At 42.3% G+C, this 13,385-nt stretch overlaps 1 protein-coding gene across 3 annotated transcripts in view; it reads left to right on the top strand.

Annotated features, from left to right (window-relative positions):
• Positions 1–13,385, top strand: part of TRPC4AP (transient receptor potential cation channel subfamily C member 4 associated protein) — a 90,424-nt gene that overhangs the window by 42,668 nt on the left and 34,371 nt on the right. For all 3 annotated transcript variants that reach the window (XM_030915201.1, XM_030915200.1, XM_030915202.1), the window contains 2 exons: positions 2,481–2,609; positions 8,073–8,280. In XM_030915201.1, the coding sequence (XP_030771061.1) occupies positions 2,481–2,609; positions 8,073–8,280 (337 nt within the window). The remainder of the gene's footprint in view (positions 1–2,480; positions 2,610–8,072; positions 8,281–13,385) is intronic.

The following is a 13,385-nucleotide window of genomic DNA, read 5'->3' as shown; positions in this document are numbered from 1 at the left end:
GTCAGAAAAAGCCTGGCATACCGGATGCTAGTTTGTAGCCCCTTGTTTAGATACTTGACAGATACTAGGTCAAGAGCTTATGATTAGGCTGCGCACAGTGGCTCACACCTATAATCTCAACACTTTGATAGCCCGAGGCAGGAGGATCATGTGTGTCCAGGAGTTCAAGACCAGCGTGGGCAACAAAGTGAGAACCTGTCTCTACAAAAAAATGAAAAACTGGTGGGACGTGGTGTTGTATACCTATAGTCCCAGCTCCTCAGGAGGCTAAGGTGGAAGGATTGCATGAGCCTGAGAGGTCAGGGCTGCAGTGAGCCATGATTGTGCCCGTGCACTCACTCAGCCTGGGCTATAGAGTGAGACTCTGTCTTTAAAAAAAAAACAAAACAAAACCTATGATGAATATTATATGGAAAAAACTCTCCCCGGTAGTTGCATACAACATTTTATATATCGTTTTAGTGCTTTTTGGCCTCAGTTAAGAACTTGTGATGTAGAGGAAAGGAAGGATTGTGATGGCATTTTGGGTGGCCAGTCTTGACCTAGGAAGGCTTTCCAAGAGGAGTCATTTTAGCCAGTCTGTAAAAGGAGTAGCACTTTGATAAATTGAAGAGAGGAGAAAGGTGGGTAGTGAAGGGTAGCTAGTTAGAGCAGCAGGATTGTGTATTTGACAGCCTGGAGATAGAGAGAAAGTGATAAATTTATTTCTTTTTCTGTTTCTTTGGATCTTCCAGAACTTTTGCTTGTCTGAGTAAAACTAGAGTCAGTCCTGTTTCACATCTCGTAGCTGGTGTAGGTACTGTATGTAGTTTGGGAATACAACCTTTTTTTTTCTCTCTCTCTCTTTTTTTTTTTTTTAATATGTCAGTGCTACAACGGAAGAACAGAGATGTATCAATACAGACTGAGATTGCTTTCTTTAGTGTTCTATTTAATGGGATCGTTGAAGATTTATATACTTGGCACATCTTTATTGATGCCTTCACTTTGAAAATTAAATTGGCCAGTTGTGGTGGTGCACGCCTCTAGTCCCAGTGATTCAGGAGGCTGAGGTGGGGGGATCTGGCAATCCAGGAGGCTGAGGTGGAGGGCTCGCTTGAGCCCAGGTGATTGAGGCTGCAGTGAGCTATATTCGTACTTGTGAATAGTCATGGCCTCAGCCTGGGCAACAGAGTGAGACCCTGTCTCTAAAATTGAAAGAAAATTAAATTTGCTGTGACATATCTCATTTCACTGATTCTGAAATGCTTCCTAACTTGGGGTTCCCATTTACCAAACTGTGTGTGTCTGTACACTTGATTATACTTTTTAAGGAGAGGTCAAGTTTATTGCAGTAAGCCTTGGAATTTTTTCAGTTTAGAGGCTGAAAAAAAAAAAGAAAGAAATATTAAAGCCACTAAGCTCTAGTTGCCTTAAGGCAGTAGGGTGGGAGGTGTGTGTATGTAAGCTAGCAGTATTGCAGTTTCTTTATTTTTAGAGAGAACGTTTCACTCTGTCCCCATGCTGGAATGCAGGGGTGAGATTGCAGCTCACTGCGGCCTCACACTCCTGGCCTCAAGCTGTCCTCTCACCTCAGCCTCCTGGGTAGCTGGGATTACAGGTGTGAGCCACTGCACTTGACAGTACTGCAGTTTTCAATCCAAACTCTTGAACATAAGTTTTAAGGTCTTTAACCAGCTAGTTTCCTTACTTCCTTCATACTCCTTGGGGGTTTTGTTGTTGTTGTTGTTGTTGTTGTTGTTGTTGGGTTTTTTGTTTGTTTTGAGTCAGGGTTTCCCTCTGTTGCCCAGGCTAAAGTGCATTTGCCTAGTCTCGGCTCACTGCAACCTCCACCTCCTGGGCTCAAGTGATCCTTTTACCTTAGCCTCCCAAGTAGCTGGGACTACAAGCGTGCATTACCACACCCAGCTAATATTTGTATTTTTATTAGAGACAGGATTTTGCCACGTTGGCCAGGCTGGTCTCGAACTCCTGGCCTCAAGTGATCTGCCCACCTTGGCGCCTCAAAGTGCTGGGATTACAGGTGTGAGCCACCGTGCCTGGCCTCAAAGACTTTTAAGATGATCATTTTACTGATGAAAAAATGGAGTTCCAAAGGTGAGAAGTGACATGCTCAGGGTCACATGGCTGGAATTAGAACATGGGTCTGACTCTTAAGTCCATGCTTCGGTACTGTTGGATTTCAGATTTAAGAATGGCCTTCAGAACTCTGAGATAAGTTATCTTAGGAAATACCATCTCATTGTGTTATGTTCTTACAAGTGGGCTCCCTTTGTGTAGCCTGAATGTCAGGAGGCTTTTTTCTTCCATGGCTGGGGAGTTAACAAGTGTTTCCCACAGTTAAGTCATGCTGTTCCCCTTTTGTTGACTCATGCCAGTTTTCAGAGGTGAAATTGCTTTTCACTGTCGGTAAAGGATGCCTTGCTCTTCATAATTTATTTTGTACTTACAACTTATTCTGCCTTTTCTTCTTGTGACAGACGGAGGGAGTTACAAAGCGTTTGGCAGAAAAGAATGACTTTGTGATCTTCCTGTTTACACTGATGACAAGTAAGAAGACATTCTTACAAACAGCAACCCTAATTGAAGATATTTTGGGTGTTAAAAAGGTGAGCTGTGTCCTCCAGCTGACCAGATGGGGAAGGGTGTCTCAGACCATTGGATTCTCAAACCTGAATAATATACAGAGCTTTTTTTAAAAGAAAGTGTTAAATTATGTCTTGTGTTACTTAAGATATATTCAAGTGTAAACCTGGATTACCCCTTATACTAGTGGTTCTTACATGACTATAAAACCTAAACAAACATATACATTGAAATCAAACTAAGTCTAAAACTCAGAACTTCAGATTGACTCTGTGAATGTAGTGTGATGCCGCATGTTACTTTGCTGAAATCAAATTGCCCCTCACTCATTACCATGGGGCAAGTTCTTTGTAGCATGTCTGTGCTACTGTATGCTGTGCAGTGACTCCCTTCTCTTACCACTTTTCTCTACCGCTATCTGAACTGCTGTGAAGCCTTCATTCATTACTACTGAGGGGTATGTTCCCCTTGGTAGTAATGTTTGGCTTTCACTTATGAAGTCTGCCTCTATCGTTTCTCATTAGTCTTCAACAGTTAAAGTTGGTTAATTGGCACCAGCACAGTAGGAGACAAATGGGAGCTCTGAAATCCTGCCACTTGGTCATAAGGTTGATAATCAGATGACCCATAACTTTTTTTCAAAAAACTATGATCAAAATGAAAACTAAATTAAAAATTTCAAGAATTCACAGGTACCCAAAAATACATTCATAGACCTTTGTTAGAGACTCACTGTGTTACCTTTTTGGTGTAATGCTTGTTAGGATCTGGAGCTCACCTCCTCAGTCCTCATCTGTCCTGAGCCTCCATGTTGGTTGCTGGTTGGCAGATTTCTTTCTCTTCCTGTTGAGCAGCCTCATGGAGGTTGCTGTTGCAGGAAAGTGGGTGTTCACGTGCACTGTGGTGACCCCAGCTTTCATTTCTTCTTGCTGTGCTTTCCCCAGGCCTTGCTTGTCATTGCCCAGCACAAGTGGCCTATTGTCTGCAGGAACACATTGGAGATGTGTGCAGGCTCCAGACAGACCCTTTGTGCCCTTTGATAAAAGGCTTTGTTGTTATTCCAGTAATTGTGTGTTCCAGCCAGTGTGTGAAAGGGGGCCTCTGGAGTAGAAACTCCAGACTCCTTAGCAGTCTCAGCATAGGAGTCTAGAATTGCTCCTTCATGACTTTTCCCACTTGCCTCTCACTCCCTCTCATTCCTTTTTGTGTACCCCAAAATGGTGACATGTTCTACCAAACATTATGGGTATCTTGGTGCAGTTTGAAAGGGGGATAGACACCATAAAGAAAGTGGAAACACCGTAAACTGGGAAAAGACATTTGCAATTCAGGTAACCAACAAAGGATGTGTATTCAGAATTTATGAAGAATTCTTACAGGCCGGGTGCGGTGGCTCATGCCTGTAATTCCAACACTTTGGGAGGCTGAGGCAGGCAGATCACTTGAGGTCAGGAGTTTAAGACCAGCCTGGCCATCATGGTGAAACCCAGTTTCAGTGTCTACTAAAAAATACAAAAATTAGCCAGGCGTGGTGGCACACACCTGTCATCCCAGCTACTTGGGAGGCTAAGGCACGAGAATTACTTGAACCTGGGAGGCAGAGGTTGCAGTGAGCCAAGATTGTGTCACTGCACTCCAGACTGGGCAACAGAATATGACTCCCTCTCCAAAAAAAAAAAAAAAAAAGAATTCTTACAAATCAGCATGAAAAAGACAAATAGCCCATTAGACAAATGGGCAATGTTATGAACAAGCATTTCACAGATGAGAAAGAGATGGTCCATAAATATAAAAGAGAAGATGCTTAACTTCACTGGCAATCAAGGAAATGCACATCAATACCATAGTGAGGGGGAGAGTGGTCAAATGTTGGTGAGTATGTGTATCAGTGGAAACACTTGCATACTACTGATAAATGTTTATCAGCAGAATATTCTCTTTTTTTGTTTTGTAGTTGAACAGCCACATACCTTGTGCCCCAGCACCTAGGGAAGCTTTGCCCTGAGGGCTGAGGCATCAATGTTTTGCCATGGGTCACCTATAATCTGTGCCTGGACACACTTGTGAGGAAGCTCAGTCCTAGAACAGTGATTCTTAGGATTGAAACCCAGAAGGTTGTGAAATCAATCCATCGGGTCTGTCAGTCAGATAGAAAAGAGCAAACTGTATTGTGTAAGGGTATTATTTGAATAAGTTTTTGTTTGACATTTATATATACATTCCCATGTGTATGTTTACTGGTGGTCATTCTTGGTGATAGCTAAAAAGTTTGGAAGCCACTGCCCCAGCAAAACTTATCCACCTGTGCATCAAGAAACACATAAGAACATTTGTAGCTTCGTTGTTTCAGAACAAAACACTGAAACCAAGTCTCTGATCCATCAACAGGAGAAGGGATGAATGTACTTCACACAGTGGAATATTATATGGTAGAAATGAATGAACTGTTGCCGTAGGCAACAACATAGCTGAGTAATTGAAATAATCGAGTGGCAGAAGCCAGTTGCAGAACACCGTAGGTAGCGTATCATTTTCATAAAGCTCAAAAAAGCAAATTGTTTATTGATAAAACTAGTTTTTAAATGGCAAGGCAATAATAATTAATGATAGTGGTTTCCAGAGGCAGAGAGATGCAATAGGAAAGGCACACACAGTCATTTTGTTATGCTGCATAATATGTATTGTATGTATCAAAAATTAAAACATAAGAATTCTTGGCCGGCCACGGTGGCTCATGCCTGTAATCCCAGCACTTTGGGAGGCCGAGGTGGGCAGATCACTTGAGGTCAGGAGACCAGCCTGGCCAATATGGTGAAATCCTGTCTCTACTAAAAATATACAAAAATTAGCCAGGCATGGTGGTGCTTGCCTGTAGTCCCAGCTACTTGGGAGGCTGGGCAGAAAAATTGCTTGAACCCATGAGGCAGAGGTTGCCGTGAGCAGAGATTGTGCCATTGTACTCCAGCCTGGGCATCACAGCAAGACTGCCTTAAAAAAAGTCTTAAAATTTAAAACAACCATAAGAAGTGGGCTGGGGGTGATAGGACCTGTTTTGGGACCCATATACTGAGTTAGACAGGGCTAGAGAAACTGGTGAGCTGAAAGTTACAGTTGCCAATAATAGCAGTAGCTGACATTTGTTTTGTACTAGGGAAAAGGAAAGGTGGAAGCAGCCATTCCCCAGTGCCCCCTGTTACACAGCAAATTCCTGTCTTCCTCCATTACTAGAAATAGAGGGGAATGTGGGATTCATGAGAGCTTCTAGGAATCATGCACTTGTTTTGGGCACATTCACTGATACCGTTGCTACCAGGTCCTGTACGTTGAGTCTCAGGAGAAAGAGTAGGATATATGCCTTCGTCAAAGTATGGTCAGATTGGGAAATAGATGCAGGAACAAATTGTTAAAAGTTCATGTGATCTGTGCAGTGAGAGAAACACCCAATCCAGTGGAAGTAAATTAGTGGGATACAGGATAGCAGGTGTTACCTAAGTAGCACAAGTATGGTTCAAAATGAGAAAAGCTCATGTAGTACATGACATTTACAGATTTAAAGGAGTAATAAATGAGAATAGAACCAAATAACACAAGGAATTCCATAAAATTATTCCTAATAAAAGCTAGCAATGGAGGGAAAACTTAGAAACTATATATAGGGTATTTATTAAAATATAACAGCTATAGGGTATTTATTAAAAATTTACAGCAAATATTAAACTTAATTTAAATGTTTTGGAAATATTTCTAGTAAAGTCAAGAAAAAGACAATTCTTGGCCGGGCGCGGTGGCTCAAGCCTGTAATCCCAGCACTTTGGGAGGCCGAGACGGGCGGATCACGAGGTCAGGAGATCGAGACCATCCTGGCTAACATGGTGAAACCCCGTCTCTACTAAAAAATACAAAAAACTAGCCGGGCGAGGTGGCGGGCGCCTGTAGTCCCAGCTACCTGGGAGGCTGAGGCAGGAGAATGGCGTAACCCGGGAGGCGGAGCTTGCAGTGAGCTGAGATCCGGCCACTGCACTCCAGCCAGGGCGACAGAGCGAGACTCCGTCTCAAAAAAAAAAAAAAAAAAAAAAAAAAGAAAAAGACAATTCTTGCTCTCACTTACTCTGGATAAATGGTCACATATGTGTGTACACAGAGAGTACCTATAGGAATGTTCATTGCAACATTGTTTAATGGTGAAAAACTGTAGTTTACCTAAATATGTGTTACAAGAAGAAAGGGTCAGGCACAGTGGCTCACGCCTGTAATCTCAGCACTTTAGGAGGCCAAGGTGGGAGGATTGCTTGAGTCCGGGAGTTCCAGCCTGGGCAACAATAGTGAGATACTTTCTCTATAAAAATTAAGTACTGGCCGGGCGCGGTGGCTCACGCCTGTGATCCCAGCACTTTGGGAGGCCAAGGTGGATGGATCACCTGAGGTCAGGAGTTCAAGACCAGCCTGGCCAGCATGGTGAAATCCCACCTCTACTAAAAAATACAAAAATTAGCCAGGCGTGGTGGTGGGCACCTGTAATCCCTGCTACTTGGGAGGCTGAGGCAGGAGAATTGCTTGAACCCGGGAGGTGGAGTTTGCAGTGAGCCAGGATCACGCCACTGCACTCCAACCTGGGCGACAGATTGAGATGCCATCTCAAAAAAAAAAGAAAAAGTAATAAAATATTAGCCAGGTGTAATGGCACGCACCTGTAGTCCTAGCTACTTGGGAAGCTGAAGTGGGAGGATTGCTTGGGCCTAGGAGTTTGAGTCTGTAGTAAGCTATGATGACACTACTGTACTCCAGCTTGAGCAACAGAGTAAGACCCTGTCTATTAAAGAAAAGAGAAATGATTAAACTGGGGTAAAACAGTGGGAAGTGATTGAATCAGCTCCTCGTATCAGTGTAGATAAACTTCAAAATGTTGGATGAAAAGTAAGGTGTAGTGTGGTATCATTCACACTGCATGCAGAGCAGTACCATGTATTTTAATGGAAATATTTGTAAGTGTAAAAATATGCATGGGAATAATAAACACAAAGTTCAAAATAATGGCTACTTCTGCGAGGAGATAGGCAAATGCGACTGGATGGGAAATACACAGAGGCCTTTAGCTGTATTTGAAGTGTTTTATTTTTTTAAGAAGAAAATCTAGCAAGAATGGTAATTTATGATTTGCAAAACTTGAGTGGTAGGCATTTCCATTTTTTTAAAAATAGGCAAAATATACCACAAGAACAAGTGAAAACAGTGGTGATCAAAAGGTAAATTTAGTTCTTAGACTAATCCCATGAGGTAGGTTAGTCTCGTTTTACAGATGAACAAGCAAAGACTCGAAAGGTTTTTATAACGTAACTAAGGTTTCGGAGCTGCAAGTTACAGAGCTGGGATAGGAACCTAAGTGATCTAGCCACTGAGCCCCATATTTAGGGGGATGCAAAAGAGAGGCATATCCAATCTCTTGAGTGAATTGAGCATGGGGATTGTTTCATTTTTGTCTTCTGTAGGAAATGATCCGACTAGATGAAGTCCCCAATCTGAGTTCCTTAGTATCCAATTTCGATCAGCAGCAGCTCGCTAATTTCTGCCGGATTCTGGCTGTCACCATTTCAGAGATGGATACAGGGAACGATGACAAGCACACGCTTCTTGCCAAAAATGCTCAACAGAAGAAGAGCTTGAGTTTGGGGCCTTCTGCAGCTGAAATCAATCAAGGTAAAGTCTCCAAGTTCTCAGAATTTTGAGATTATAGCTCTGAGGCCCTTCCTAAATCATCTAGCTTTTTTTCTTTTTCTTTTTTGAGATGGGAGCTCACTGTGTCACCCAGGCAGGAATGCAGTGGCACAATCATGGCTTACTGCAGCCTTGACCTCCCCGGGCTCAGGTGATCCTCCCACCTCAGCCACCCGAGTAGCTGGGACTGTAGGCAGGTGCCACCACACCGGACTAATCTTTGTATTTTTTGTAGAGATGGGGTTTTGCCATGTTGCCCAGGCTGGTCTTGACCTCCTGGGCTCAAGTCATCCACCCACCTCATCCTTCCAAAGTGCTAGGATTACAGGTGTGAGCCACCACACCTGGCACCCCTTTTTAATATGTCTAGAGATGGATCCATGCGAAGGCTCCTAGTATGTACATTTTGTGTATCTGTTCATTATTTTGGGAACCAAGTTCCATACCTTTCATCAGATTTGTTAATGGGTTCAGAACCACAAAAAAAGTTAAGAACTACTTTTTATCAGAATTACAAATGCATGTACTTTTTGATCTACTAAGTCTCTCCTGGGCCTTCAGTTTATAGATAATGATGTATAGACACTAGTCCCTTCTTGTATGCAGTTTCACTTTGTGGTTTTAGTTACCTGTATAGATAATGATGTGTAGACACTAGTCCCTTCTTGTATGCAGTTTCACTTTGTGGTTTTAGTTACCTGTTCAACTGCAATCCGAAATATTAATTGGAAAATTTCAGAGAGAGACCACATTCATATAACTCTTATTAGGGCATCTTGTTATAATTGTTCTGTTTTATCATTAGTTATTGTTGTTAATTTCTTAGTGTACCTAATTTATAAATTAAGCTTTATCATAGTTATGTATGTATATAAGAAAAAACATAGTATATATAGGGTTTGGTGCTATCTGCCATTTCAGGTATCCACTGTGGGGGTCTTGGATAAGGGAGGACTACTGTACAAGATTATTTATTAAGGCCGGGCACGGTGGCTCACGCCTGTAATCCCAGCACTTTGGGAGGCCGAGGCAGGAGGATCACTTGAGGTTGAGAGTTTGAGACCAGCCTGGCCAACATGTCAAAACCCCGTCTCTACTAGAAATATAAAAATAACATGGGTGTAGTAGTGCACGCCTGTAGTCCCAGCTACTCGGAAGGCTGAGGCAGGATAATTGCTTGAACCCAGGAGGCGGAGGTTGTTGTGAGCCCAGATCCCACCATTGCACTTCAGCCTGGGCAACAGAGTTAGACTCCGTCTCAAAAAAAAAAAAAAAAAAAAAATTATTATTCATTGCAACATTGTAATAACAAAAGACTGAAAACATCCCAGATGTTCATTAACGCTAGACTGCTTAATGTATTCAGTATTTATATAATGGAAAATTGTGTAGCTTTGAAAAAATGAAGATCTCTATGTACTGCTATAGAAAAATCTCCAAGATATATTAATGATAAAGAGGAAAATACAGAACAGTGTGTATGATATGATAGTTTTTGTATTAAGTTGGGGGAGAATAAGACCATACGTTTGCTCACATATGGTGTGCCTAAAGAAACTGAAAAGATACACAAGAAACCTAAAGTGGTTATTAACAGGAAGTAGCTGGTAAGGGAAGGTAGTAGCAGTGGGAGTGGGACTTTACTGTATACATTCATATATTGTTTGATTTTAGAACCATGTGAATATATTACTTTAAAAACAAAACACTATTCTAACCAACCTACCCCACCTATTTCTGTTCAGTAGCAAAAGAACTGTATTCTTTCTAAAATGTTGTTGCCTGCACAGATTTTGGAGAAACTGGCATATGTGTGTTTTGGCCATAAGAGTGTAGATAATTCATATTTGAACTGAAACTTGTGTCTTAAAAGCTAGTTTTTCAGTGTTAACAGGCTAGAAATATTGTTCATACAAAAGCCTTTGGTGTACCTTAGGGTACACCAAATAAACAAGGTAATATAATACAAATGCATCATTAAAAAGCAGCAGTAGAAAACCACAACCATCCAGAGGTAACCCTAATCATGCTCTGAAAACAGTTCTTTGTTTCTGAAGTCCAGTTGTGTGCATTCCCCAGGCTGGCACTGCAGAGTTGTCAGGTGCTTCAGAGCAGCCTCCTCTCCTGAGGCTGAATATGAGCCCGCCATTCACTCTGTTATTGTCTAGTTTTAGTTAGGAATACGAGCTGGTCATAACTATACTTTGTAGGTTATTAGGGAATATAATTTTACATGTTGTAGTCATATGTAAAGGTAGAGGTTTGCGGACTCTGACCACAGTTTGTTTATTATCTCTTCAGATTTGCTTTTCCTCCTGTGTCCCTAGATACAAGGTCTTCCTTGGTCTGTGTACAGTTTTCTTCCCACTCCTTTATGATTTGCGGGGAGTTCTCATTTTAGGAAATTGACTTTTTAAAAAAATATGAGCCGGGCGCGGTGGCTCAAGCCTGTAATCCCAGCACTTTGGGAGGCCGAGACGGGCGGATCACAAGGTCAGGAGATCGAGACCATCCTGGCTAACACGGTGAAACCCCGTCTCTACTAAAAAATACAAAAAACTAGCCGGGCGATGTGGCGGGTGCCTATAGTCCCAGCTACTCGGGAGGCTGAGGCAGGAGAATGGCATAAACCCGGGAGGTGGAGCTTGCAGTGAGCTGAGATCAGGCCACTGCACTCCAGCCTGGGCGGCAGAGCGAGACTCCGTCTCAAAAAAAAAAAAAAAAAAATATGTGACTTTCATTATAACTGAATTATACCTCAGAGCTGGTGTACACACCTCCATATACATTGACAAAAGGTAATACTTGCTAAGCTCCTGATACATGGCAAACACTGAGCTAACTGCTTTACCTATAAGTGATTTTATTTAATCCTTCAAGTGCCCTGTGGAATAGAGATTAGTATCCCCATTGCACATGTGAGGAAACTGAGGGCTAGAAAGGTTCTGTATGGGATAGCTGTGTATGCCGAGGCACTAAGTAACTTGCATCTTTTAGTTTCCCATTTAAGGAATCTGTTCTGGCAGATGATTTTGATCTTGTTAGTATTGATTGCCTTCATATGCCTATTTGTAAACTGACTTAAGTAAAACCAGCATTACCCATTATTCTTGAGGAATGAATTGTTCTGGTCAGCTGGGCTTTTTTGATTAACTGAGAACCCAAAGCTCAGTTTTTGTTTTTTTTATTTGGGAGTTTTTTTTTTTTTAAGTCTCTCTAAAATACCTAGATTCACTTTCATACCTGTGTGACTAACGTAGTAGACAGTCTATATGTGATTCTGCTTGTAGCTTTTGGAATAAAGCTTAAATGTTGTAGGTTCCACACATGAGGTTGTACAGGGTCTGACCCCTCCCGACTCTGACGGTAATTCCTACTCCATTCCCTTACCCACATGATTTTCTCCATTCGAATGCCCTGGGAAGGCCAAGCCGGTGGACATAATTAAATCATGAGTGGGTGAGAAAAGTCTTAGTCCTCTGAATGTTGTCATTCTTGAATTGCACTCCAGTAGCGAATGCCTTTAATCTCAGATGTGTGTGTCAGTCAGCTTGAGCTGCCGTAACAAGATACCATAGACTAGGTGACTTAACTAACGGACATTTATTTTTCTCACAGTTCTGGAGGCTAGAAGTCCAAGATCAAGGTGCTGTCAGGATTGGTTCCTGGTGAGGCCTTTCTTCCTGGCTTGTAGAAGGCCACGTTTTTGTTGTATCCACATATGACTTTTCCTTTGCGTCAGTGAGGAGAGACAGAGATCTCTGGTGTCTCTTCCTCTTCTTAGAAGGACACCAGTCCTCTCTGTTTAGGGCCCCACACTTGTAACCTCATTTAACCTTAATTACCTCCCTGTATTAGGCAGCAATCTCCAGATCTGGAGACAGAAGCAGTAGGATTTATGAGGGGAGATTTGTTAGGGGAATTGGCTCACACAATCACAGAGGCAGAGGAGTCCCATGATGAGCCATCTGCAACAAAAATTAGTCAGTCGTGGTGACATGCCGGTACTCCCAGCTACTTGCAAGGCTGAGGCAGGAGAATTGCTTGAACCCAGAAGGCGGAGGTTGCAGTGAGCCGAGATTGTGCCATTGCACTACAGCCTGGGCAACGAGTAAAACTCCATCTCCAAAAAGAAATAAATAAAATAAAAGAGAAGCCGTGTGCAAGCTGGAGAACCTGAGAAGCCGTTAGCATGGCTCAGTCCAAGTCCAGAAAACTTAGAACCAGGAAATCTGATGGTGTAGCTCCCTGGCTGGAGGACCCCGGAGACTGCTGGTGCAAGTCTCAGAGACCAAAAGCCTAAGATCCTGGAGTCTGATATCCAAGAGCAGTAGGAGAAAAACTTCCCGCTCCAGAAGGGCGAGAATCCCTTTTTGTTTTCCTCCATCGCCTCCCACTGCTCCCCTGCCAATTGGATGGTGCCTGCCCACATTGAGGGCAGATTTTCCCTTAGTTCACAGACTCATACACCAATCTCTTCTGGAATCACCGTCACAGACACGCCCAGAAACAGTGCTATGCCAGCCACTTTGGCATCCCACAGTATAGTCAAATTGACAGCTAAAATTAACCGTCACACCACCACACTCCCTAAAGGGCCTATCTCAAAACGCAGTCATATTTGGGGCTAGAGCTTCAATATATGAATTTACAGGGGCTGGAGGGATATAGTCCATAACTGTATGGAAAGCTGAAATATGTAGGATGTTGCCAAAAAGTTTTCATATCGTTTTTAATAAACTGTGGCTGTGAGGTCATTTTCTTGCCCAGCAAAAATAATGATTTATGCCATCTTCCTGGAGCTCAGATAATTTACATGTAATTATCTAATGTAAATTATCTGACCTCTAGAAAGATGGCATAAATCATTATTTTTTGAGTCTTTTTTGAGATTCTCAGAACTACCTTCTGTTGATTCCTTCTGTCGATTCAGAAGAGAACAACTGGTTTCCTTCTGGGGGAAAGTAACATCTTTCAAGATTTTTAGCAGAGATGCAAATGAAGCTATAGGCTAGATAATTGTCAATTTATAAGTGACACTTAGCTGAGAGGGGCCGAATTATGCAGCACATGAAGCTGGAAAGCAG

The sequence above is a fragment of the Rhinopithecus roxellana genome, chromosome 13 (assembly GCF_007565055.1).
Source record: "Rhinopithecus roxellana isolate Shanxi Qingling chromosome 13, ASM756505v1, whole genome shotgun sequence".
Lineage (NCBI taxonomy): Eukaryota > Metazoa > Chordata > Mammalia > Primates > Cercopithecidae > Rhinopithecus > Rhinopithecus roxellana.
The sequence above is the reverse complement of the archived record's forward strand: the minus strand, read 5'-3'. Positions and strand labels throughout refer to the sequence as shown.